This window comes from Thamnophis elegans, chromosome 11 (genome assembly GCF_009769535.1).
Source record: "Thamnophis elegans isolate rThaEle1 chromosome 11, rThaEle1.pri, whole genome shotgun sequence".
Lineage (NCBI taxonomy): Eukaryota > Metazoa > Chordata > Lepidosauria > Squamata > Colubridae > Thamnophis > Thamnophis elegans.
The window spans coordinates 54,886,374-54,914,136 of NC_045551.1; the positions used below are offsets into that span (position 1 = coordinate 54,886,374).

General features: G+C 39.5%; 1 protein-coding gene across 1 annotated transcript in view; it reads right to left on the reverse strand.

Annotated features, from left to right (window-relative positions):
• The window catches only part of NDFIP2 (Nedd4 family interacting protein 2), a 43,370-nt gene that overhangs the window by 8,748 nt on the left and 6,859 nt on the right, over nt 1–27,763 (reverse strand). Inside the window, 5 exon segments of the mRNA XM_032226189.1 lie at nt 1,474–1,564; nt 7,058–7,077; nt 7,080–7,116; nt 8,723–8,859; nt 11,249–11,405. Of these exon segments, the coding sequence (XP_032082080.1) occupies nt 1,474–1,564; nt 7,058–7,077; nt 7,080–7,116; nt 8,723–8,859; nt 11,249–11,405 (442 nt within the window).

A 27,763-nucleotide genomic window follows, 5' to 3' on the forward strand; every position in this document is an offset into this window, starting at 1 on the left:
CATCCTTTCTGAGTTTTACCACTGCTGAGAAAAAAAAATTGAATCTCTATTGCTTAAACCAACATTGGAGCATCTGTCACTATGGCTTAACAATCACATTGTCTTCTAGTGTATTAACATTTACCAAAATCTACATAATTGGAAAATGTAGGAAACGGGTACCTCAAGGATTGTCTACATCACATTTGTTTGCCTTTGTGTTAAGAACAATGTTTGATATCTTCGTTTTGGAGTCTGGCAGGTAATGGCTGGAGAACCGTATAATGGGAGCAGTTCTCTTGGTTCAGAGAATTTTCTACTGCTGAGTTTCATATCGGCATTTCAATCTGTACTTTTAGGCCTGTCCTGAGAGGCTTTGTAGCTGCCATGGTTTATAATGGACGTTCATTTTAAAATATGCTTTAGGCATGTCACTATAGGAATTTGCATTAAAATAAGAGAATCTTTTTAAAAAAATAAAAACATGTCCCTCATAGTTTGTATGCATAAATTATGGGGAATAATGCAATTGCTGTATCTTCATTCCCGGTAGAACATTGTTCAAAAATGGTATTTAAGAAAAAGAGGTTATCTTAAATATTTCAAAGAACATATTTTATGCATTGCATTATGCAAATTTTATATAAACCAGGCCTTCTTTTAAGAGTCCATTTTTATCTTGTTCATCTATTTACTCTTTGTCCAGGATATGCATCCAGTGAATTGTCATTGCTAGGAATATTAATCAGCAAGAACTTTCTTCCCACATTACTTTATCTTACCTATGATAAAAATGCTACAAGTCTTAGAACTTTAAAGTTGTAATGAACACATTCGTCACAAGGTGGCAGTCGCATATCACAAATGGATTGCAACCAGTTTCATTACCAATTATATTTCAAAGGCATGCATATAGAAATAAACGTTTTCTCTCCATCCGCAAGAGATAACGTCAGGAACTTAAGTGACAAACATATGCAGTTATTCAGTTCATCGTATTCAACTATTCTGCAATAAGGAAAAACTTAATTGAAATTATTAACTGCAAATATACATTTTCAGCATTTGCAGGAAAGATTACTCCAACTCATTCCATATCCTACCAGTACTTCTGCCTTCCTATCAGTGGTGCATATACATCAGGGGTATCAATTTCAAGGCCCGCGAGCCAGATTCAGCCCATGGGGTCCTGATCTGACCTGCGGGATCACCCTGGAAACAGCGAAGGATCGGCCCGTGGTGCCTCTGCCAGCGAAAAGGGTGGTTGGGAGGGCCACATTCTCCATTTCTGCTGACAGAAGGTTGGGCCACCACAGGCGCCCCCAACATGTATGACATCAAGCTGGCCAGCCCACCCTGACCATGCCCCCCCACAGGCCAAACACAACCCTGATGTGGCCCAATGAAATCCGAGTTTGACATCTCTGATATACATGTATGAGAGAAATATTCTCCTTTAAATGAAAGTAACTTAAAGCAATAATAAAAGGTTACTGACTGAAAAAGCCAACATAAAAATGCCATCATTCCCCACACGGAGTTGGTCTGCATCGCTGAAGTCATCTCTTGGGGGATATTCTTCTTCCTTTAAGAGGACAAGAAACACATTTCAACAGAATGATAATAAGTAAGATTTTGTCAATCACAACTTTTTGCAGGAGCAGGAATCTATGTATAAAATCAAGGATGCATTGCCAAAGGGAAGTACCTCAGTTATCCGGTTACATCAGACGTAAATTGCCATGACCCTTCATTAAAATCAGATCAACAGTACATCTTCAAAATGTATCTTACGTTGCATTTATTACTAGCAGCCGTACGCCCCAGTTTTTAAGTTATATTTTAGAATAAAAATGGTAGATAGAAACAGATGGCAGAAAGCGAGCAAGTAGTCCATCGAGTTTGCCTTTTGAGGTTTTTTTCTTTCTCATTTATGTAGTTTTAATTATTTAGTTATTTTATTTGTATTTTTTTCCTAATGAGAAGGCCTTTCTCTACCGCTCTGTGACTAATCTAAAATTAGCTAGCAGGTGGAATTCACGTGCTTGCCTCTTAGAACATTATACCTTATTTTGGCAGAACCTATATATATATAAAAGGTTTAGGAGTTTCCATAATCAGTCCTTAGCTAAAGATCATTTCTATGGCACACAGCACATATTACCAGTTATTGTGCTAGCCCAGTTGTAATAGACAGCAGCCCTTGAAGCACCACAAAATGAGAAATATGGGGGGTAAATGCATGTTATTTTATATTCGATTCTAATCCCTGCTTTGACACAGAGAAACCTCTAATGACCTCAATGATTCTCAGGAGTGCTAATGACCAGATGACTGGAATAGAAATCATTCCATTCTCCACTATTCAGTCAGAACTGGAGAAGCCTCTTGGATGAGAAGCGAAACATCTTCAAGGAAAAACAAACTCCAGTTGCCTTTTGAAAAAAAGCATCTTTGGGACTATTTGTTTGATCGTGCCTCTTAGTAGCTAAGAAAGTTCTATTTCCAGAACGTTGTGTGATCCTCTGCAAGTGAGTACCTTTCATTAAGTATATAGTTTGTTTTCTTGGGATACTCCCCTCAGGAACATTGTGTTGTAGGGAATAAAAGATTCTCTCTAGATTTCCTCTTCCCAATGGTAAACCAGCCACTAGATTTTTAAAAACAATACACGCTGTTCTCATGTTGTGACTTGAAACCTTTTCTTTTCTTATATGTGAAAACAGGAAGGAATGACTAATCCATAGTATAATCATGAGTTTCATGTACTCCATTCAAAAAAGGCAAGTATATTTTTATAAGGTGCAACACCTGGCTGCCATTTATAGCTCATATGCTATTTATTTTTATTTTTTATTTTGCCCTAATGTATGTCCATTGGGCAGAGTATTTCACTAGACACATTCAATTAACATTTCCGAATAATGTTTAATGGAAAGCAAGTAAGAATGTAAGAATATCTGTGCTTTCTGTTGAGAGGGAAAGTTTGCATTATTTAATACTTGTCCATTGGGCTGAGTATTTCACTAGACACATTCAATTAACATTTCCCCATAATGTTAATGGAAAGGAAGTAAGAATGTAAGAATATTGCATTACTTAATACTTGATGTGTAAATATTGGCTAAACAATGGGAGGCTAAGATCACATTTAAGGATACAAAGGAAAAGACTCTGGGCTGACAAGATCATTGATTACTGAAAATATATTTATAAGGCAAACCATAATGAACTAACCACGAAACCCAAATGTTTTTATCCACGTGTTGGCCACAGTGGGGCCATGCAACTGATCCATATGGGAAGGATGTGACACTTCAGAATTTCGTAACATTGATAAATTACAAAATACGGTAAGTATACAACTGATACTTCACTAACATCCCCCAGTTTTGAGACATGCAACACATGGCCATCCAACATGCAACAACAACAGTAAAACTATCACAACATTCAATCACAAAGTACTGAAAGCATTCTAAAATTAGTGCTATTGCTGATATTCAACGCCAGAGGGTGCTAACATCCTAAAAAAAGTTACATGAAGTTGTCTGGGCAAGCCTTCATATATTGTTTTGTCTCTCCCCTCCGCCCGCCATTATAAATGTATAAATCAGTTTATCTGCATGTAATTTCTAAGAACTAAAATTTACAGCACAACACACCAAAGTTGCAACTCTTCCCAAATAATATGTTTTTCATTTTGAAATGCAAATATGCAGGTGAATACTCAGCAGAATTATGCAAGCTAATTTAGAAAGCATGCACGTTATCCTTTGAAACAAGGTAAAATAACAAAATATGCTATTTTAAGTGTTGGGTTTTTTTTAAAATCCACTCAGTGTATGTCTCTTTTTCAAGTGGGAATTATTCTTAAACACTAGGTTATTTCTTAAAAAGACTTCCAAGCAGCTGAAGTAGTATCCTTAACGCATGTCAAATTCATCTATCACTCTCTACACTGCAAAAATATTGAATAAAACAAAACCTTTATTTAGCTATTTAACTGCTACCTCATCAGAAGTTATTTGCCAAAATAAGAAAAGTAAACAGGTTATTTTCCTTTTAATTGCTATAACCTTAGAATCCCTGAAATTATGTTTGAACGGGGTAAACAAAGAGAGGATGATGAAATCTGGATTAAAGTACAGGTGAAACTCGAAAAATTAGAATATCGTGCAAAAGTTCATTTATTTTAGTAATGCAACTTAAAGGTGAAATTTTTCAAGTTTCACCTGTACTATAATCTAAATTGAGATTACATGCCAACAAATATTATTCTTTTATAGAAAGAAATAGAAAGATTTTGCTAGTTTTTAATTATTTTTAACAGTAGTCTCAGAATGAGTTAAAGAACTGAATCTCTAATTATTGAAAATTGTGCCAAGTCACATCTTGATATATGACCCTTTAAATCTGCTGATCCTAATTACATGAGAAATGTATGAAGAATACACTGATATTATTGCAGGCACATGGGAGAATGAAAAACACACACCTGAACTTTACATTCATATCTACAACTTTAGATATCCTATGATATATTCATTTACGACTGAGATTAAATAACCAGTCTTCAACATGAAAGCTATCAACACTTTAATTATTTTTATATGTAATTTAATTAGTTTACACTATTTTTCCTTGAATATTCCAGTGAGCAGAATCCAAGACAAATATTTGATATATTAAGCTAGCGTATTCAGAATAGTAGAATCTGATCCCTTATTCTGATAAACAACTTATAAGTTATTCACACAAACACAACAAAATAGATTTATTATAAAACAAAACAAAGAAGTGTAATTCATTCTTCAAATTGCTTCCCACTAGAAAATTAATTGTATTGGAAACCTTATTTGTTTTAGAAATAGGGTTTTTTTCCCACACACACAATTTCACCCAGACCTCAGTTGCTCCCTGTACTGGAAACAGCATCTAAACTCTAAAACTTAAAAGCTCTCTAATTGGTATTAGGTGCTACTCAAATGAATACCAGGACTATTTAGTTCTTTCAATTAGATCTCTAAGAGGCAGCTCAAGCATCAGGTAACATCTGTGGGAAAGCACCTGGGTCCTTCTCCAAGAATCACTGAGTACAGGTAACTGACCGATAACAGTTCTTTAAGTGAACAGTTCAAAGCTACAACAAAGTGATTTACGAACACTTTTCACACTTACAACTGTTGCAGCATGGTCACCCGCTCAAAGTTCAGGTGCTTGGCAGCTGGAATGTACTTATGACGGTTGCAGTGTCCCAGGTCATGTCATCACTTCTTGTGACCCTCCAACGAGCAAAGTCAGGGGGAAGCACGAGTCACTTAAGAACCGTGGCACTAACTTAACGACTGCAGAGAGTCACTTAGCAAGGGGAGCCAGAAAAAAATTGTAAAATGGGGCAAAACTCACTTAACATCTGTCTCGCTTAGCAACAGACTGCTCAACTGTAGTCGTTAAGTCAAAGACTACCTTTAATTGCTGGAGGCAACCCTGCAATTCTGAAAGAAGGTACAGTATAGGGCTACTTTACACTGTTGGCGCGTGAGTGCTCCAAAGTATTTTTGGGAGAATCAAATTCAAAGCAAAGTGTACACAATAAATACACTAGTGCTTTGGAGCAGTCTGGAGTGTGGATGACCTACTCTACCTCATTCATGGTGTCTGGCCTTCTAAGAAAAACGCCTCTACCCTGTTTCCCCTGAAAATAAGACCTCCCTGGATAATAAGCCCAATCAGCCTTTTGAGCACATGCACTAAAATAAGCCCTCCCAAAAAATAAGCCCTCCCAAAATATTGCAACACAACAGCAGCCATGAGGTGACCACAATCTTTGCCTCCTGCACCTCAAAAATAATAAGACCTCCCCGAAAATAAGGCCAAGCGCTTTTTTTGTGGGGGGGGGGGTTTCAAAAGAAAATAAGATCCTGTCTTATTTTCAGGGAAACTTGGGTATAATTATTATCTGTAAATATAAGAGCTAAATATCCTTACAGAAAATTCTAAAAATGAAGATGGAGACGAAGCCAGAAACTTTTCTCCTGGGTTAATGGAAAAAGACTTAGAAAAAAAATTTTTTTTTGAACTTTGGTTTTATATATGTTGAGCACAGCCAAGACTACTGTATGCCCAAAATAGAAGGGCACTTCAATTCCCACTATGGATGACGGGCTACAGAAGTTGATGGAGCTGGCAGTGATGGCTAAATTGAACGTTTTGATCAAAGCAAAGAAATATACCGGTAAGCTCTTTTGTGATTCTGAACTTTTGTGCTTGAAGTGGGGAAAAAAATGAATCTGTGATTTTGGGTTTTTACGGATTAGACTGATTTGCTGTTACAGAAATAGTTTATATTATTTTGGAAAAGTAAAAGTTGAGGTTCGATGTTAATGCTTTATTCTACTGTAACAGAAGGAGTTCAGAAGTCAACGCTTTTTCTTCTTTTTGTTCCTTTTCTTCCTCCCATCCTCACTTTTCTTTTCCCTTTTCCTCCCCATTGTAGCCTCTTTTTTTGCTTTCATATTTTGTACTTTATAATCTAATAAAAATGTTTTTTTAAAAAGAGCTAAATATCCTTATGAACAAAAATTAAACCCATGCATATGTGTTGAAATATGCCCTACCCTGCTCGGTGCAGCTCACCTCTAAATAAATCTATGTAGGACTCCCTTTGGTATTTATTTATTTATTTTCAATTTATTGATTTATTCAATGTGTACAGGCGCCCATTTCAAAGCAGCGTGTCTGGGCAGCGAACAATCATAAAACAATTAAAACAGTCAAAAAACACAATACAAAAAAGAAACCAAATGCAAAAAGCAGCCAAGGGATATTATAATCTATCAGTGTCCTGTATTCATTTTATTAGGACTATAATCTTACTGCATGCACTAGGACACTTCCCAAGAGAAATGAACAGAACTGCAAGGTAAACCACTTTCTTTTATGAAAATATTATAATTCATTTTGAGAGAATAATTTCATTTATAAAAGGAAGAGATTTTTTTTTAAAAAAAAACATGACTGTTTGCCATAAATAAACTTCACTGCAAAATCTAAACTTCAGAGAATGGAACCATACCTCTGGTGGACTCAGGAATATTCATCAAACAGACTCCTAGACTCCCTAAAATGGCCGTGCTAAGCATGTAAAGAAAATAAGACAGAAGAACTACACGTGTGTTAAATCATTCTGTACAAGTCAAAATGTTAAAACTCTTTTCTCTGCAAATTAATTTTTTAAATAAAGCACACAGGAACCCAGTAATTCAAAGGTGGTGGGGGTTTTTTTTGGGGGGGGGAGTTTAACAGTACAATTATTCCTATTAAACACAGTGAATTTTGCTCAAGCATTTGTAGCTTTGTCTAAGAGTATTACATGAAACATAATCTAATAGCATTCATGAAATATATTTTAAAAAACTGATTACTGCTCTCCGTACAAGATTATACTGCATTATTACATGCTCTCTTGGATTGCCTGGAAAGTATACAATGCAAAATATCATAAAAAATATACTGTTAACACAATATGCACAGCATTTACAGATTAGAATCTGTACTTGCATCAGAGATGAAATAAAAGGGCTAACCTGTGTACAGTCTTCTATTACTGTTTAGGAAATTGAGCCCCTAAGGTAGCCTAACTGTGGCACTTAACCTTGCAACATTATCATTTTAAATAAAACCCATTAGTATCTACAGAAATCTGTCAGGATTTGGGGGGGGGGGGGGGGGAGCTACCATTGCTGCTTGTCAAGTCTGAAAAAAGCTACTGCACCAACTGAGTTTCTAATACAGGTACTCCCGGACCAGTGCTGGGTTCCGGATTCTGTTGCAACCTGTATGGTGCACGGGGCCCGGCGTACCCCACATGCACGCGCACATGCATCCTTACCCTCCATGACGCCTCCGCGACACTCCAGCTGCTTGGTGGAGCATCGCACAGGTGCCGTACGTTGCGTGTGCAGAAGCGCCAAAGAGCTCAAATACAGGTAAGGAGCTCAGGTGGGCGGGGGCGCTCTGGAGCACCGTACCGGAATGGTACCTGGTACTCCCAGCAGGCACCGGTACGCTCATACCAGGGAGTACCATCTGCAACCCACCACTGTCCCCGACTTTCAACAGTCCGTTTAATGACCATTCAAAGTTACAATGGCACGGAAAAAGGGACTTATGGTTGTTTTTGACACTTAGGACCATTGCAACAGCCCCAGGGTCACGTGATCAAAATTCAGATGCTTGGCAACTGGCACGTACTTATGAAGGGTTGCAGTGTCCTGGGGTCATGCAATTCTCTTTTGAGACCTTCTGACAAGCAAAATCAATGGGGAAGCCAGATTCACTTAACAACCGTGTTACTCACCCTAACAAGTTCAGTGATTCACTTAAACCGCTGTGGCGAGAAAGGTCGTAAAAATGGGCCAAAACTCCCTGAATAATAGTCTCACTTAGTAACAGAGCTTTCGGCCTCAATTGGGATCATAAACCAAGGACTATCTGTACACGCTGCACTTGCTTGGGTAGTTACTGTTATAAGCAAGTGATTGTTCCCCTTTTCAGCGATCAAGTTCAAAGTGATTAAAAGACCTCCGCACTTAAATAAGAAATATGTATCCTTAAAAAAATCCCTATGCAAACGTACCGAAGAACTAGGAAAAGCACTTAATTGCGGTGCAAACACAACACAGACTTATGCAGTGTAGGTTAAAAGTGCGCAATTACGTAGCACAAACTGCTTACTCACTCTTTGGGCTGCGGCTTCTGCCGCCACAGCTGCCATTGCTGCAGCTTTGGCCTTCTCCGCCTCATCGTAAGTGGGAAGAGAGGTAGCTACGCTGTAGGGAGGCGGCACTGGGTAAAAATCGTTGGGTGATTCGACTTCTGTAAAAGAACAAGAGACTCTTCTGGGTGGGAATAAACAACAGGGGCTACCATATTTTTTGGAGTATAAGACATACCAAGATTTTGAAGAGGCAATTTTTTTAAAAATAGTTTTCGCACTTGGCATACCTCGCGAAAATGGGCCCATTTTTTTTTAAAGGGCATGCATAGCCTTTAGGAGGCTTGTAGAGTGCTCCTTGGGGGTGCCCTCCCCCCAAACAAGCAAAAACAGCCAGTTTTTTGCAAAAATGGGCCCATTTTTGGTCAAAAAAGGGCATGATCATTTTAGGAGGTTTGTAGAGTGTTCCTGGAAGCTGGGGGCAAAATTGAGCAAAAATTGCCCCGTTTTTTGCTCATTTCTGCCCTCCCCAGCCCCCAGGAGGAATTTTGTAAGTTTCCTAGAGGCTCTGCGCGTCCATTTTGGTGAAGGGGGCGAGGTTTTGGGAGGCAAAAAATGCTGTACAGAGTGTATAAGATGCACCCAGATTTCCAGCCTCTTTTTTGAGAGAAAAGGGTGCATCTTATACTCCGAAAAATATGGTAAATCCGCATAAGACAAAGCTGCAGTTAGTTCATCACAGTTCTCTGCCAGTGTCAGGGTTTCAAGTAACACTTCCAATGGAATCAAGACTCCAAGGCAGCCATCTTCCTCAAAGTATAGATTTATTAAGCATGTCATATTGGCACATCAGCGGAAACCCGACTCTAAACCCCGCTCGGGTTTCCCCCTAGTTAAAAGTAAAGTATTCTTTCCCCTGCACATGTAGTCTTTTGCATGGTCCAATCAGGTCACAGTCCAAGGATCACTTGGTTTCAGATCCAACCTCCTTGCACCTGGTGGGAAAGTCCTTGGTTCTCAGAAGAAAGAACTTTATTTTGGTTACAGTCCCCAGCTATTTCTTCCTCCCACTTCCGTTTCCACAGCTCGACTCATCTCTGCTGTGATAGCCCTGAAGGTACCAGGCAGAAAAATGGCTCTAAGGCTGACAGCCATTCCTTGTCTCTAGAGGAAGCTTGGATGGGTGGACAGGGTGTTGTGGGGGCAGGGGATGTTTGGAGTGTGTACCATGCTTGATTTGTTTTGTAGCTGCTGGCAAGTGACTGCACCTGCTTCTCTTTCTCCATCCTGGTTGTGTTTCCTGTTTTGTTAATTGCTCATTTTGTTGTTTGACGTTGCTAGTCATTAACCACAATAAATAAATAAATTTCAAATTCAAGTTTCAATTACTTTAGAGAAAGCAGGCCTACGTCTTGGGTTGTCCTGGATTAACAACTAATTCTCGATGGACAATTGGAGGCTATGTCTAAAGGAATCTTGCCTAAATACACTTGATGCACGTTACAGTCCTACCTGGGAAGGCCAGCTGTAGTACTGTAAGGGTGCTTCACTTTCCCTTTATAGGCCAGTTTGAAAAAAACATTGATTTAAACTACGGTAGCCCACATGTTACCTGGCACTAAATGCTATACAGCATAATACATCTATGCCACAGGTGCTGCCATCACGTTGATGTCACGTGACGAATCACAATGTTTCTGCCTTTGGGAACTGAGGTGAATGTGGCCTATGCGTGACGCATCTGGCCCGCGGGCCACCAATTTGATACCCCTGATTTATGTTGTGTGCCCTGCAGTGGATGACAATAAATTCTGTGTGCAGTTAAACTCCTATGTAGTAGAGTGTGGAGATACCTTCAAGATTATCTCCTTCAGTTAGAATCAACACAGCCAATATGGTTATCTTGAGAAACATGTGTGTAATTCTCCAGTGCTATAAAGATTTAAGAAGGCATTATCATGCTGCCCATATTATGGAAACAACTAAGTTTGCTCCGGTGCTGTTTGGTTTTCTGGATGCAGGTCCAAAGTGGGTCTCACCTGAAGAGTTAACTTCGTTCACCAAGAACATTTCATACTGTTCCATTAGATTTTCAGTTACTGCAATGTATATGCTACATTTTTATTATTATAAGAGTAGTTTTATCGCTTAATATTTATATCCATGTTTTTGCACTGGTCAGTCATATGATCTAGATAATTAAATACTAGATACCTTCTTTCATCAATTAAATCAAATATTCTTTTTTAAAAAAATCATTAAGATTATCCTATTGGGAGTATACTCTACATTTAATCAACATCAATTAAACAAGCACGCTAATCTCATCATGCATAGAGAGAAGCACGATCACACAAATTAATGGCATGAACATCCAATTTAGCCTCTTTGCGGTGATATGTGAAACAAAATCATTTGACTTCTGCACGAAAGAACTGAGCAAAGCATCTTTAAGCAGGTCAGCAGAGGCAGGCACAGGAGGGCTGGTGGCACTATTTCAGCATTGCTAAAAATACTGGGGTGGTTATATAATCATGAAAAAGGCAGTACCTGTTGGTGCAGCTGCTTCTGTAGCGATGCTACAATAAGGTGGAGGGGAAGTATCCACCTCAGGTAAAGGTGCCTCTGTTTGACAAGCTGGTGCAGTTTCCGTAGAGGTGGACGGTTGCTCTTCTGTAGATTCCGCAGGATCGTCTTCATTATGAAGCTTTAAAGAAAAATAAACGGAATTAAATATTATGCATTCCAGTATGACATTTGACTAGAAGACAATGTCTACTTAAGTGTCTGTGCTATAGGTAAACAAGAGGTAATACTTGAAGCATTCAGACATTTATGGCAGAACAAGGTGTTATAGGGGTATTTCTTCCTCTTCGAGTTCTCTGTTGATTTGATCTCGACTATGATGGACATCAAAAGCATTATGACTGACAGGTTTCCCCCCTCCAGTCCTTCTATATACATCGTGTATGTTTTTCCCTGATATTAATAAAGGTTTCAGCAATTGTACGCTAAGATATTCCACAATGAAATGAAGAAAGTGTTTCAAAAACAATTTCTCTATTTAGCATCTAACTCTCTTCTTGCAACTGATTTTTTGAATCTGATTACAGCACACTGGTAAAACATGATTTCCCTTGAAAATACTATTGCTCAAATACTCCCATCTGGTAATTATGGCAGCAGTGCTATGAAAAAGAACAGTAGGGTAAAATTGTCTGAAAAACAACTCCTGGTGCTATCAAAGCACTGCAATAATAATAATAATATAAAACAACAACAACAAACAACTCCGCCGTTGCCGGTCCCAAGCCCGGATGAGAAAGGAGGAGGGTTGGGGTCAGGTTGGCAACTGGCCCCATAAAAAAAACCCCGCCAACCCATACAATATGGTGAAAGAAACAAATAAAAATTTTATACCGCATTGGTCGTCGCGTGGGTTAACAAGGGCCGCGGCGGATGTTGGGGTCCCTGGACATCCATCGACAAGCGCAGCTGTAATAGTCACTAATGAACTAGGCATTAAAATCAAAGTACCTAGTCACACAACAGAAAAAGCATCAAAGCCAAAGTGGAAAATCCGATTAGAACAAAAAGTCAAAAAATTAAGGGCAGATGCTAGTAACTTAAAGAATATGCATGAGCAACGGCTTAAAAACAACAAAACCATAGATCGGCTAATCAGAAGATATAGATTGGATACAAGAAACATCAATGAAGCTGTAGAGATTGTAAAACAGCGGATAACAGCAACAGCTAGAAAAATTGAAAGATATGAGGCACGAATCATCCAATATAAACAAAATCAGCAATTTCGATCAGACCAACGGCGTTTTTATCAAAGTCTTAATGTGAATGGTGACACCAAAAGTGAAAAACCAGAAAAGCAGGCCAAAGTTGAATTCTGGAAAGAATTGTAGGAAAATGCAAAGGACTACAATAAGGAAGCAAAGTGGATACATGACTTTGAGAAAAGCATTGGCAACAAAAAATGCAAGTATTAGAAATAACAACTGAGATGGTCAAAATTCGAGTAAAAAAGGTAAAGAATTGGACATCACCTGGAAAGGACCAATTACATGGTTTCTGGCTCAAATATCTGACCAGTTTACATGCAATATTGGCCAGGCAATTGAATGAAATTTTACAAAAGGGCCAAATTGATGAATGGTTAACAACTGGAAAAACATACTTGATTCAGAAAGATGCAACTAAAGGAACAACACCTGGAAACTACAGACCAATAACATGCTTGCCAACAACCTTCAAATTACTCATGGGCATTATTGCAGATAACATGATGGATTATTTGGAAACAAACAACATCTTGCCAGTAGAGCAAAAAGGCAACAAAAGAAGGAGCAGGGGCACAAAAGATCAGCTCCTAATTGATAAAATGATATTAGAAAATTGTAAGAACAGAAAAACGAACTTGAATATGGTCTGGATTGATTACAAAAAGGCATTTGACTCATTGCCACATAGTTGGATCATAAAATGCTTAGAAACAACTGGCATTAGCAAAATATTACATCCTTTACTGAAAAGGCGATGAAACAATGGAGAACTGAGTTGGCAGTAGGGAATGAGATCTACGGAATGGTTAATATCAAGCGAGGAATTTTCCAGGGTGATACACTTTCACCTCTTCTCCATCATCGCAATGATCCCACTATCAGTAATCTTTTAAAAAATGAAATTAGGCTACCAAACAGCCAAAGAAGCTGAAAAAATTTCGCATTTACTATATGGATGATTTGAAACTCTATGGAAAGTCAGAAATAGAAATCCAATCAGTGACAAACACAGTCCGAGTATTCAGCACCGATATTTCAATGTAGTTTGGCATGGAAAAATGCACCACTGTATCCAAAAAAGAGGCAAAATCACTGCATGTGAGGGAATTGAAATGCCCAATGGCCAACTAAATGCAATGAAAATGAAGCCTACAAATACTTAGGCATTCTGCAGTTGGATATCAAGAATGGAGAAGTAAAACCTATTGTCAGGCGAGAGTACACCAACAGAGTTAGGAAAATTTTGAAATCTAAATTGAATGGTGGAAATACAATCAAGGCCATAAATACCTGGGCAATACCAGTTATAAGATACACAGCTGGCAGCTGATATAGTTAACTGGACACAAGCTGATTTGGACATTTTGGACCGAAAAACCAGGAAACTAATGACAATGCACTACAGTTTACATCCATGTGGTGATACTGATTATACCTGCCCCGAAAATCAGGTGGCAGAGGATTATTACAAGTGAAGCAAACAGTTGAAGAAGAAAACATGCACTGGCTGATTATTTAAAAGAAAGTCAAGAACATCTATTAATTGAAGTAAAGAACAAAAAACTACTGAAGGCCCAACAGACAAAACAAGAATACAGAAAAGATGTGATAAAATCAAGAATGGAGAGTTGGCAGAACAAAGCATTGCATGGCCAATTTCTGGAAAAAATAAAAGATAAAGTGGACAGTGAACAAACTTGGTTATGGTTAACAGCAGGTACATTAAAGAAAGAAACAGAGTCACTAATCCTGGCTGCGCAAGAACAAGCTATCTGCACAAATGCCATTAAGGCCAAAATCAAAAAATCCTCTGATGATGCCAAATGCAGACTTTGCAAAGAAGCTGATGAAACTGTTGATCACATACTCAGCTGCTGTAAAAAAATCGTGCAGACTGATTATAAAATGCAGCACAATTCAGTAGCACAAATGATCCATTGGAATTTGTGCAAAAATTATAATATTAAAACAGCAACAAACTGGTAGGAACATCAGCCTGAAAAAGTCACCGAAAATCGGATGGTCAAGATCTTGTGGGATTTTCGCATATAAACAGACAAAATACTGGCCCATAATACACCAGACATCACACTGGTTGAGAAAATAAGGTCACAATCATAGACATCGCAATACCAGGTGATAGCAGGGTCACTGAGAAGGAACATGAAAAAAATCGCAAAATACCAGGACTTAAAAATTGAAATTCAACGACTATGGCACAAACCAGCAGTGGTAATTCCAGTGGTAATTGGCACACTGGGTGCTATTCCAAAAGCACCAGAATTACATTTAAAACAGTTAAAAATTGACAAAATCACCATCAGTCAAATGCAACTGCTTGGATCTGCACGCATATTACGAAAATACATTACGACGTCCTAGGTCCCTGGGTGGGACTAGTAATCAATGCCAAATCTGGCCAAACAACTGGCTGCTGTGATACAATTCTGTTGTTGCAAATAATAATAACAACAATAACAACAATAATAAGTCACACCACCTGATGATTTTAACCATCAATCTTAACTTGGTAGTACAAGGAAACAACAGCCAACGACTTAATAGCTGACCATTAATGCCCCAATCAACCCCATAAGAAGCCACACCCAACCAGGCACCACATAAAAATGATGCATAGAACAACGCAATGTACACGTTCTGGTAGAGAAAAATTCAACACAAGTCCAAAAGCTCAGAAGGCTAAACCTCTGTTCCCAGTGACTGACACATATTAGATCCTTTAAACATTTTTTTTTATTTCAGAGTTGCCTAAGATATCAGTCAGAAAGATTCAAAGTAAAAAGAGATGAGATTTTTTTTTAAAAAAATTGTTATTTGTACCCTAATATGTGTAATAATCATAGGTAACCAAGAATAGGCAACAGTCTAAGTTGCCCAAAAGATTTTTTTTCTAAAAAAAGAACTTCGTAGTCTGATCTAGAGCCCCAAGATACAGTCGGTACATAAAGACACAACACAAAGTAGGCAATGTAGAATTTCAACACATAAACAAGATATCTGTATGTCTGAATGCTCCCTCATCGCTCACATACAAGTGTGTGTTCATGAAAAGGATGGTATTGCAGTCAACACTATGATAGTTTCTAGAATAATGAGAAACTCAGTATTTTTAAAAACGGCAATTACATTTGCCATCTGGAGAATTCTGCAGCTTTGTAGCTTAACTGTATTATCCTTTATCCCTAGAACAGTAAAATAGAATTTTCTTTTCTGTGTTCCACTTTTCAGCTGGACCTAAAATCCAACTTTATTTCTATTTGGTTTTCTACCCTCAAGGCTAAATAAACTGGATACCTTAATCTCTCCTTTTTGGATTTAATATCTAGTCTCATTTCACTGGTCAACAATAATTTTGTACCAGGGATTACAATAGGTGTTCTAAACAGGTTTTTTTCATGTGAAATTTAAGCATGAAAACAGATCGATTCCAAAAACACCCCCAACGAAATAAAACTCCAAGGCAATAAATCCTCAAAATTCCACTTAATTAGAGATGTCATGTTGGCACATCTGGGAAAACTCGAATCTGAAAGCTTCCAGGTTCTTCCCACCCAGTTGAAAGTTTACAACCCTGCTCCACATCCACGAGTTCATCAGATGGTCCAATCTATTCTTCAGACTCGACTGGAGACAATCCCCAGTCACTCCCATCCAGGTGCCAGCAAATATCCTTGACTCCCACCAGACTATGGAATGTTGTTATGGCTAACTTTCCACTGCTCCAACCAAAAAAAAAAAAAAACTCTTCCAATTTCCCAGGCTAAAATATGTGGCAGTCAGGAAGCTAAAATGAAAAAAAAATGCCTTCTAAAACTGACATCTATTTCTATCAGACTTTTTTTTATGATTCCACCTTTGTTATTCTATTCAATTAGTGGTATTATAATTGTATATTAACTAGAATACCGTAATTGTAACAATTGCTGAACAAAATCTAGTTTATTATTGCTCACTGGCATAGATAACATCAAGACAAAGGTAAAAGGCATGACAGCAAGAACAGAACAGCCTACACTACACATTGATTCATGTTTGAACACGTCTACACAGGAGCCCAGTCCCTTCTGGACAGCAGTTGTTGGCCAGTCTAGTGTCAGAGCTTACAACTGATTGTAAAAGTATCATGCATACCATGTCCATAAAATTCTGGAAATAATCCTGACACGTTCTGTCATTTGCATGGTGAGTTGACATTTAAAATCTCAGAAGCAAAACATCCCAGTTTGTCAAACAATGCTATGAAGTTCATCTAGGTTGTGAAGTAGATGAACAAGGCAAGAAAATGAGGACCTCATATTTGCTCTATGCCATTGTGTTGGACTTCCAACAGGGTGGTTAAAGGTTTTGCATGCACTATTGGTGTTTGTCATTCCTGTTGTTTGGAGGGAGCCAAAAGGCCGTTCATCAGATAGTTATTGTTCCTGCCTAACAAGCACAGTGTTCATGAGTTTAACGAGTTTTTCTTCCAAGATGATGAAGTGGTGTTTTGTAAAGATGTTAGCTCAATGAAGCATTAAATGAAGCCGAAAAGCATTAAATGAGGCTGCATGGAAATCATTCAAAAATGTCTGCAAAAACTCTTTCCGGAAAATCATCACAAAGAAAACCATTGCAAAATAACGAGCAATCTTCTAAAGTTTTACCGAGCTACATGTTACTCTTGGGCCCTTGCTTGGATTTTCACCCTGAAATCTTGATGCAGTCAATGATGAGACAGTGAGCAATTTCACCTGACCACTACAGATAGAGTCCCAGGATATGGCTGATTACTGCTGGGCCCTTAGGAAAAATGTTCCTGAAATCAAGCAATGCTTGTATTTAGGTAACACTGGTGTGCTTTAAATTAACTTGTAAATATAGGCTATTGTCAAGTCAAGCTGTGTGTCAGGCAATAATCTTGTTTGATGAATAAGTTTCAGAAATATATTCAAATTCTGCCTAAAAATTGTAAGATAAATAATTTTGTTTATCTGACTTTTTTTGGGAGGGGGAGATTCCCCATGTTTCCATTCTTGTTAAATTTTAACTGAATCAGTTCCAAGTAGAATAGAATACAGCTGAAAGGGACAATGGAGGTCCATCTCCCCATACCATTTCAAAAAATGGCTGTCCAATTTCTTCTTAAAAACCTCCAGTGATGGAGCACCCACAATTTCTGAAGGCAATTATCATGCTTCCTCTTACCACATTGAGCTGTTTGTACTTGGTACCTGGTATGCCTCTTCTCATAGTGGGGGAGGAGTATCCAGGATGGGTTGACCTTGTCCTCTCTTGATTGGACTGAGTCAGATAAGCTCTTTTAGCCTTGGTCACCAGGCTCCACCCAGTTATCAGCGAAGAACTCTATCTGACTCACTGTGTCATCCACTCTAAACTTTTAGTTTCAAACCTTTATTTATTACTTCAACAGAACAGTTCAACAAACAACATAACAATTTCGCAACATACCCATATCCGGGAGGGGCTGGATACTCCTCACCACTATGAGAAGAGACGTATCAGGTAAGTACCAACGCCCTTTCTCCATAGTGAGGGGAGGAGTATCCAGGATGGGACGTACCAAAGCCTACACGTCCCTAGGGAGGATTACACATTTGAGTATATGCCTAAGCCTATGCCTGGTGAGACCTCTCCCCTGCCTTGTGAACAGCCTGCAATCCCCTTCGTCCAAATGAGGCTTCCGCCGAAGTAAATGAGTCCAACTTGTAATGCCTCATGAATGGTGAGGGGAAAGACCCCGTGGCAGCCCTACAGATCTCAGATAGCGAGGCCCAGGCCGCTCAAGTGGCTGCGCTGGTGTGTAGAATGCGCTGTGATAGAACTCGGTGTCTGCAGACCCTGTGCCTGATAGGCAGAAGCCATACAGGTTCTTAACCACCTGCCTATTGTGGTGGAGGTCACCTTATTCCCTAGGGACCCCAGCTGGAAGGAAACAAATGGGGCTTCCGACTTCCTATTCGGTCTGGTTCTCTGAGGTAAATCCTCAGAGTCCTCCTTGCGTCCAAGGTGTGCCACTTCCCCTCTAATGGGTGAGAAGGGTCCAAGCAGTAATTGGCAATATCAGCTCCTGCGAGCAATGGAAGCAAGAGCACCCCTTGGATATGAAGGAGGGGTCCAACCTTAGCACTACCCTGTCCTGGTGGAACACGCAGAGATCTTCCCTGGTAGACAGAGCCTGCAGTTCGGATATCCTCCTGGCGGAGGTGGTGTCACCAAAAAGGCCATCTTAAGTGTCAGGAACTTCAGAGAGACAGTACGTAATGGTTCAAACTGAGGGCCTGTCAGCGCGTCCAACACCTTGTGTAAGTCCCTGTGCACAGTGTGCGGTTTAAGATTGGAGGCCCCCTTGAGGAACCTGACCATCAGATGATGAGTCAGTGTCTGAGATCTACCACCCAGGAGTACCGATGAATGGCCAAGACCTGTCTTTAATCTTTTGTGAGTGATCTTGTCTCACTCAGAGGCCTGGACAGCGTGCCGCCCCTGGCAGTTTCTTCACAGCTCGGGAGCTGTCCAGCTCACATGCGGCTTCTGCGGAAGGGAGACGATTTGATTTTTCTGCTATCTTTAAATTTTTCCAGGTTTATCGGAGATCCAGGATGACAAACCATCCAGTTGAGGGACTGAGTCGATAACTGGGTGGAGCCTGGTGACCAAGGCGTGACTGAAAGAGCTTATCTGACTCAGTCCAATCAAGAGAGGACAAGGTCAACCCATCCTGGACTCCTCCCCTCACTATGGAGAATTATGCAAGCACACAAGAATCCAGGAACTTCTTGCAAGCAATTTATTGCAGAGAAAAGGCCACAATTAAAAATATATATCAGCAACTGCTGAGAACTATTTATTTACAACATTTCTTTGTTTATTTTCCATATTTGCATTTCTTGCATAATGCTGTCCCCATCTACTCTATGCAAAGGACTAAAAGTTATTTTCCTTTGGATAGAGACACATTTTTTCTACATTCCTGGTTTTGGTAGCAGCCACGAAACTTTAACCCTATATGGCTGCTACTTCTACTTTATCAAGTAAGACTTTCCTAATGGTAAATATTAAATTACATATATATAATTAAATCTTGCTTCTGCTTTAATTCTGTGAAGAAAAGCTGATAACCAGACAAGAATTTACTGAAGAGATCAGATTTGGCAGATTTTGGATAATTAAAACATCACAACATTACTATTATCATCTACTTGGACTATCTGCAAGCTTGTTTTAGAAACCTTAATTTTTATATTTTCCAAGTTGGTTGACTGATGGTTTAGCTGTTAGAAGTTTCAGCTGTTTCCAAAAATGTCTCTGTGCCTAATTTTGCTTTGTCCTTTATATTTTATATAAAATGTTCAAATCACTCATCACTAATTCTGCACATTTGCCTATATAAATTAGGATCTGCAGAGTACTATTTCTACAGTCACATTCAGGCATCCTGGAACTCAAGTCTGAAGGAGAATGAGGGTGAAGATCCTAGAGAAGATTTGAGTAGACTGGCTGTCTATGGAGATTCTCAAGTCATCCAGGTCATGGTTGTCCGAAAGATGCTTTTTCAAGAGGCACCTGGAGTTTCTGGTTTTTCTTTGAAGATGTTTGGTTCTCTCATCCAAGAACCTTCTTCAGCTCTTCAGATTACATATGTGGTGATGGACATCCAATGAGTATGAATTTTAAGCCAATTTTCTTTATGATTTCCATCAAATGCTTTGCTAAATAGTTATATCTACTCTCAAAAATTTTTCTTTGAGTTAGATGTCCGAGGACCTTACTATTGACTTTTCAACAGAACAGAATAACAGAGTTGGAAGGGACTTTGGTGGTCTTCCAGTCCAACCCTCTGCTCAAGCAGGACACCCTATGCCATTCCGGATAAAAGGATTGAATTTAAAGCTTTTATGTAGTATAAAATAAATGCTGAACAAAAATGGTTCGCTCAAAAGCAAACTGGCAATCAAAGCAGCTCTTGAAGCAGAGATTTTACATGGGCATATTGAAGAATGCCCATGACCTCTCATGCCGCTGCATTTTGATCCAGCTGAAGCTTCCAGGTGGCATTCAAGGGCAACCCCTTGTAGTACGCATTGCAATAATCAGGGATTGCCTGAAGGGACAACGAATCTAGGAAAGTAAAGAGATTAGTGAAATTTTAATTCTTCTCTAAGCAAGCAGCGTCCAACGGTAACCGACGGTAGAGTTTGGCATGGGGAAAGCCACTGACTTGTCCACCCTGAGCAAGTCTAATAGTTGGCCCTCAGTAAAGCCAGCACTTTGGACCTCCTAGAGAAGCCGGGCCTTCTGGGCAGCTTGAGCAGAGGAGGGGCCAGGAGGGGCTAGAGAAGTCTGAGGACCCCAATGGCTTCTTCAGAGCACGTGGATCTCTGGACCCACAGAATGGGACCGAAGCCCCCCCTGTGCTGGGAACCGAACAGCGCCTGAGTCCTGAAGCTTTGCAGGAGGAGGGGGGCATCCTAAGAAGACACGGAGCAGGAGAGCCACACCAAGCAGCCCAGCTGCGCTCCAAACAGCTCCGCTGAGGAGGACCCCAAGGGGGTCGAGGTAAGCAGCATTCCCCCTTCGCAAGAAGCCGCCCCCTCACCCAGCAACCCCACAACGAGCCCCGGCTGGCAAAGAAGCCCCGGTTGTATGGAGCTACAATGAATCTGAGAAGCTTGCAGTGGCGGCCCATTTGTAACTTCACCAGGTCAGTTACTAGCGTGGGTTGACCCCCCCATTAGCATTCCATCTGCCTGTTCAACCCAAATGGGACAGGCTAGAGGTCTTGTGCTTATGCCTAGTTGCTTAACAATCGACGTGCTGATTAAGCATCGAGCACAACTGGTGCTCACAACTGCTTCAACTTCCCCCTCCAAACCCGTCTTAGGCACTTGGAGGTTGACTTGGAAGACAAAGGGGCGGATGGGTGCATTCACCATTGGGTCATCTTCAGCATTTTCCTCCTCGAAGGCCCCCTGGCTCCCCAGATATTGTTGCCTATTGTGTTTCCCCGAAATTAAGGCCCACAGAAGAATGGGCTGGCAAGGCAGGTCAGGGTGTGTGAGGCCCAGCTGCAACTGTCTAACATAAGTAGTAGGGCAGCTCCACCTCCATCCTCACCCCAGCTTAATATTTATCTGTGTACACTGGTGTGGGCAGCGTCTCAATTAGGATTTTTTTTGGGGGGTAGGGCTTATATGGATGCATGTGTAAAAAATCAAGGTAGGACTTACTTTTGAGGTAGGTCGTATTTTCACAGAAACACGGTAACTAGACACAAATATTCAAAATTCATAAGCTCTGCTAATAATTTGACAGTTACCAATCCTCTCAAAAAATTAGGTTATTTCCCACAGTTGCACGATTAAATAGAAACACGTATTTTAACACTTCCCAAATAAAAGTCTCATGACAGGCAAGAATAAACCTACAAGGGTTTCTGAGGTGATTAAGAGAGAATAGAAACTTGACTCGAAAGCTTGCTAAGATATGTTGCTTAAGAAAAATCTAATTAGATATATGTAAAGCAAATTTAATTAAGTACAAAATAGATTTGACATGACAGCAAGAGATAGCGGGACAAGGATCAGTTAGGCTACAGGGTGGGCAAGCTTTTTTGGCAACTGGGGACCACATCAAATATATTTGGAAGGCAAAATGAGCAGGTTGAGTATACAAAACGGGTGGGGCGATGTAACACACACAGGAGACTTATGATTTCTACCATTCAAATGATCATGTTGCAGAACCAAGGAGCTGTTTTTGAGTTCACATATTTGCCTCCTCTTTCCCTTTGAAGCCCTCACAACACATGAGATCAGATTCTGGTAATGGATCAGAGGAAACTTCAAAACACACAGAATGAAAACAAACAAGATAGAAATAGCTGGCAAAGTACATGTTGTGGAATTCTTACCAATCACTTTTACCAGTAGTATCATGAAACAGGTCCACATTTCTCTCTGTGCAATAAAATAATTATTATGTCTTGTTTGTGTGTGCATTTGTGCAGCAGAGTAGATGGGTGTTCTGGGTAATTGACTAGGAGAGAGAAAGGAAGAGAACTTAAGGAGGAGGAGTCAGCATCAAGATGAACTGCAACCCAATAGCTTCTACCATGTCTCCTACCAGCTGTCAAACTGATCCAGACCACTCTTAAACTCTATTTTTTATTTTGTAAAATTGTCTCCCCACACACAATTGTGTCCATTCCATGGTTTTCACATGGCAAAGGCTGACAGACAGATTTATTGTCTTAAAAAATATTCTTTCCAACTTTCTACTGGGTTGGAAAAAAGAACCAGAGGGATGGGTAGGTGACCCTTTCTACTTGGTTAAATCTCTACATAACAAGCAAATGCAAAATACCTCAATTATGACCTTCTGTTAAGGTTACAGGTTATCAGCTATGGCAAACTATAATGAAATGGAATGTGCACATTTTTAAGAATAAATGCAACAAATGAAACATAATATCTAAATCAGAGTTCTTTGCCATTAAACACCATTGAATAAGACTAACTTGCAGCAAAAATTGATTAACTAGGGTAGATTATAAAATTCAAAGTAATGAAGTGATGCAAGTTGCCAGGGTCAGCAGATTGCAACAAACTTTCCAACAGATTGCAATTAAAAAGATTTAAGAATTTCATGTCCTAGAGTCAGAGATTCTCAAACCCTCATTTGGGAATCCTTGAAAACTTATTCCAAATTGTCCCCAGGAAACACTGCAGAGCAGAAGTCAAAGAGTTACTGTATCAGCCCTGAACTTGATTTTCCACTCCCAACATCAGAAATCAAAAACTATTTTAGCAATAGCAATAGCAGTTAGACTTACATACTGCTTCATAGGGCTTTCAGCCCTCTCTAAGCGGTTTACAGTGTTAGCATATTGCCCTCACAATCTGGGTCCTCATTTCACCCACCTCGGAAGGATGCAAGGCTGAGTCAACCTTGAGCCGGTGAGATATGAACCGCTGAACTGCAGATAGCAGTCAGCTGAAGTGGCACTCTAACCACTGCGCCACCTCGGCTCATTTTGACCAGAATCAATTTTGACAAGCTTGTTAATAAGGCCCATGACGATTTTTCGTGATACCTATTTTGCAACAACTAAGAGACAAGATTATTATCAACTGGACTTCCAAGCCAGTCAGAAAATCCAAATCTGCTGTATTTAAGTTTGATTTTGGGAGACATTGCATCTTTTAGCCCTGTTGAATAAAACAGAATATGCTTGTAGTGGAATGGCTGAGCCCATATATGAACATTAGGTGGGGTGGGGTAGGGGGTGTCAAAACCTCTTTTCTTCAAAATCATCTGGGTTTTCCTAGCCCAATCCTGCCTTTAGTGTTGGGACGGTAATTTAGGAATCCTGTTGCCACCACCTATCTTCCTCACTCTGAAATTTTAATTCCAAAGTGTTTCAGAGATCAGGATTCTTGTACCTTGAGATTCCTTTCTGAAAATTAAAACTGGGAGGGAGGGGAGGTATATTTTTATAATTCAACTTCCTAGCCGGACAGGATGTGCCAAGAGGATTCCACTTTGTTTTGGGAGATGAACTGATAACTCATGAAAGAGTAAATCGGGCTTTAACAACAACAAAAAAAACAATAAAATATAAACTGCTCTTTAACACAGGGATAGAATCAAGATCATGTGAAGTGTTAATATAAGTAGTCCTCGAATTACAACAGTTCATTTAGTGAGCGATCAAAGTTATAACAGCACTGAAAAAAGTGCCTTAAGACAGTTTTTCACAGTTACAACCTTTGCAGCATCCCCGTGATCAGGTGATCAAAATTCAGATGCTTGGCAACTGGTTCATATTTATGACCACTCACTCTGGCAAGAAAGCTCATAAAATGGGGCAAAGCTCATTTAACAAATGTCTAACATAACAACTGAAATTTTGGGCTGCACTGTGGTCATAAGTCAAGGATTAGCTGTATCATTTTATAATGCCTTGGAAAGGCCACACTTGGGAATAATGCATCCAGTTTTGGTCGCCACGATGTAAAAAAGATGTGGAGACTCTAGAAAGAGGGCAGAGAAAAGCAACAAAGATGATTAGGAGACTGGAGGCTAAAACATATGAGGAACGGTTGCAGGAACTGGGTCTATCTAGTTTAATGAAAAGAAGGTCTAGGGGAGACATGATAGCAGTGCTCCAATATCTCAGGGGCTGCCACAAAGAAGAGGGAGTCAAGCTGTTCTACACAGCACCTGAGTGAAGGACAAGAAACAATGGGTGGAAACTAATCAAGGAGAGAAGAAACCTGGAACTAAGGTTTCTAAGGAACTAAGGACACAATTGTGTGTGTCTACCATGGACCACTTTGTCCTTTAAACTGAACACATTTTTTTTCCATAAAGTCACAACTAACATTCTATTTGATATTAGTCGGAATTAATTTAACTTCAGTTATTCTGGCTCTGTCTCATTATGTTTAAATTCGCAAGATTACCTTGCCCCCAGAAGTTGTGAATGTTCCAACATGGGAAGATTTTAAGAAGAGAATTTGTCTGAAATGGCATAGAATTTCCTGAGCAATGGGACAGTAAGTTTCCTGAGCAGAGGGGTTTTCCTACACAGAGAGTTGGATTAGAAGATGGCCATGGTCCCTTCCAACTTTGTTATTCTGTTATTCTTTAACTTCATAGAGCGAAATGCCAGCTAAATTAATACAGGTAATGAATGCTCTTCCAGTCGGGCTGCAATTTAAAAGAGAACATTTTGCTTCAAAAGGACCCAATTATTTTTCTTTGTGTGCAGTCCTTTTTTTTTTTTCTCTTCTGAAGTTATGAATTGTAGTTGAAATGAGGACAAGGTATTCTGTGTCAGAGCCTGCAGCTTGTGCTGCCGCATCATAATCTTCCATAAACTCAAATACTTAATGATTTATACTTTACAATGAGTAATCTACTAAGTAACATTGAATTTTTTTAAAAAAAAACACCAAAATATTCTTCCATAAATGAAAAGGAATATCTTCTGAAGAATTCCTGTTAACATTCCCCTGTTACATTAGTATTAGCTTTTCAGTGAAACACCTACAGTAGAAAGCTGCTTTAATATAAACAACATTATTTGGATTATACCGTTGACAATGTTTACCATCTCTGTTTTTCAAATTTGGAATATTTTAATTTGCTTTGCATTAGATTATTTTTCAATATTACTTGGAACCTGCACTTGATAGTTGATGGGAGAATGGACTATCCAGGTGACTTTTTGGTATTTTTTTTTAAAACTCCTGACGTTACACCAATCTTGTCTCTGTATACTAGTTTCTAATTCACTTCAATATACATTTTAATGTGCTGATTCTACCTTGTATAGTAAAGCTAAATTACTACAATTTCTCTAGAATTTACAACTTGCAGCATCCTCACCAACGACCAGGGATCCTGAAGGTATAAATTTGTAATTCTTTATGTCTCGTATGGGTTTTTAATTTAATTTTAATTTAATTGCTTCTATCTTCTTCCATTGCTGATTTTGCTAAACGTTTTCTGTTCTTTAAACAGCTTTAGCTTAACACTTTGCATTTTACACTTAATGTCACTTGGCAATTGGATTCTGCGCAAAATCTGACTCAGAAGTAGTTTTAAGTAAATAAAAAGAGGATACACTGCTTGAATAATTAACCAATTATCTCAAACTCCCGTTACTTTGTCCAACTACATTGTACAATGTATCTAGCTGTCTCAAATTCTCATTATGGAACAATATTCTACGTTGTATCTAGAACAGTTGTCATAAAAGGACAAGTTGAACAAAGATACTTTCTACACCATTTGGCAATTCTTTTGCTGTAGCCATAGAAACCGATCAAAGCTTTAAAAATGTAGCTGATAGGATGGAAATGCAGAGCAAGGCATTTGTGTTATGGAATATGCACCTGGAGGAGGAGGGGAGGGATCTCAGCAGGAACACTGTGGTTTCGCAAGCAGGAGACAGCACATTCCAGAGAAAAGTTCAAATTAAAGGGTCTGTGCAGTCTTGAACTGGAGAAGGGAGGGAGGGAGGGAGAGCTTCTGGGTAACCATACCCTATAATCTCTCAGCGTATATATCTATCGGGTTGTAAGATTATAGCTTTACTATAATAAGATTTTGCACATGAGATGGAAGCAAATGAAGAATTCGACTTGACGGGATTTCACTGTGTCATCTTTGGTCTGACAATTGTCTTCCTTCCCATAGCAATGTTAATTTTTTATTACATTTATTTTAATAAAATGCTTATACAACACACACACACACACAGAGGGAGAGAGAAGGACCAGGGGTGACATGATAGCACTCTTCCAATATTTCAGGGGCTCAGAAAGAGATCAGCCTGTTCTCTAAAGCAGGTGAGGACAGGATAAGATGTAATGGGTGGTAAATTATTAGAGAGACTCAACTTAGAATTAAGGAGAAATTTCCTGACAGTCAGAACAATTAATCAATGGAATGGCTGGCCTCCAGATAGGGGTAGCTCTATCACTGGAGGTTTTTAAAAAGAGATTGGACAACCCATTTGTCCAAAATGGTATAGGGTCGTGATGGCGAACCTGTGGCACACAGAGCCCTCTCTGTGGGCGCATGTACCATCACCACCTGGGCTTCAGATTTCTGGTGCTCTGGCACACACGAAGACCAGTTGGCTAGCATGCATGCATGTGCGGAAAACCAGAAGACCAGGTGGCCAGTGGGTGCATGTGCATCGGCCATCTGGTCTTTGGGTTTCTGGCGCTTCGGCATACGTGCATGCATGTATGCATGCATGCATGCGTGCACACATTTGGGTTTGGGCACTCAGTGCCGAAAAGGTTTGCCATCACTAGTATAGGGTCTCCTGCTTGAGCAGAAGGTTGGACTAGAAGTCCTCCAAAGGTCCCTTCCAATCCTGTTTTTCTATTTTCTAATGAGTCAGCGCACTTTGAGGCACATACTTTGAAAGTTAGTGAAGTGCCATAATGAAAAAAAATGCAGGTTAAATTTAGAAAATTAAGGAAATCAGGAGAGCCAGCATGATATCAAAATGGCAAAGATGAAAAGATTCAATTGATTTTCAGAATAAATTGTCATCGCAGAGGGAGGAAGAGCGAGGATGAAGCCTTAAGCAACACTGAGAAGAGATAAGCAGACACATGTCTCCACTAATCAAGCAAAAAAGGGCCAGAAAAATCTCGTTCACAGATATTTTCAAATACAGGACTATAACCAGATGAGGAAAATGAACACTGTCACAATTTACAGC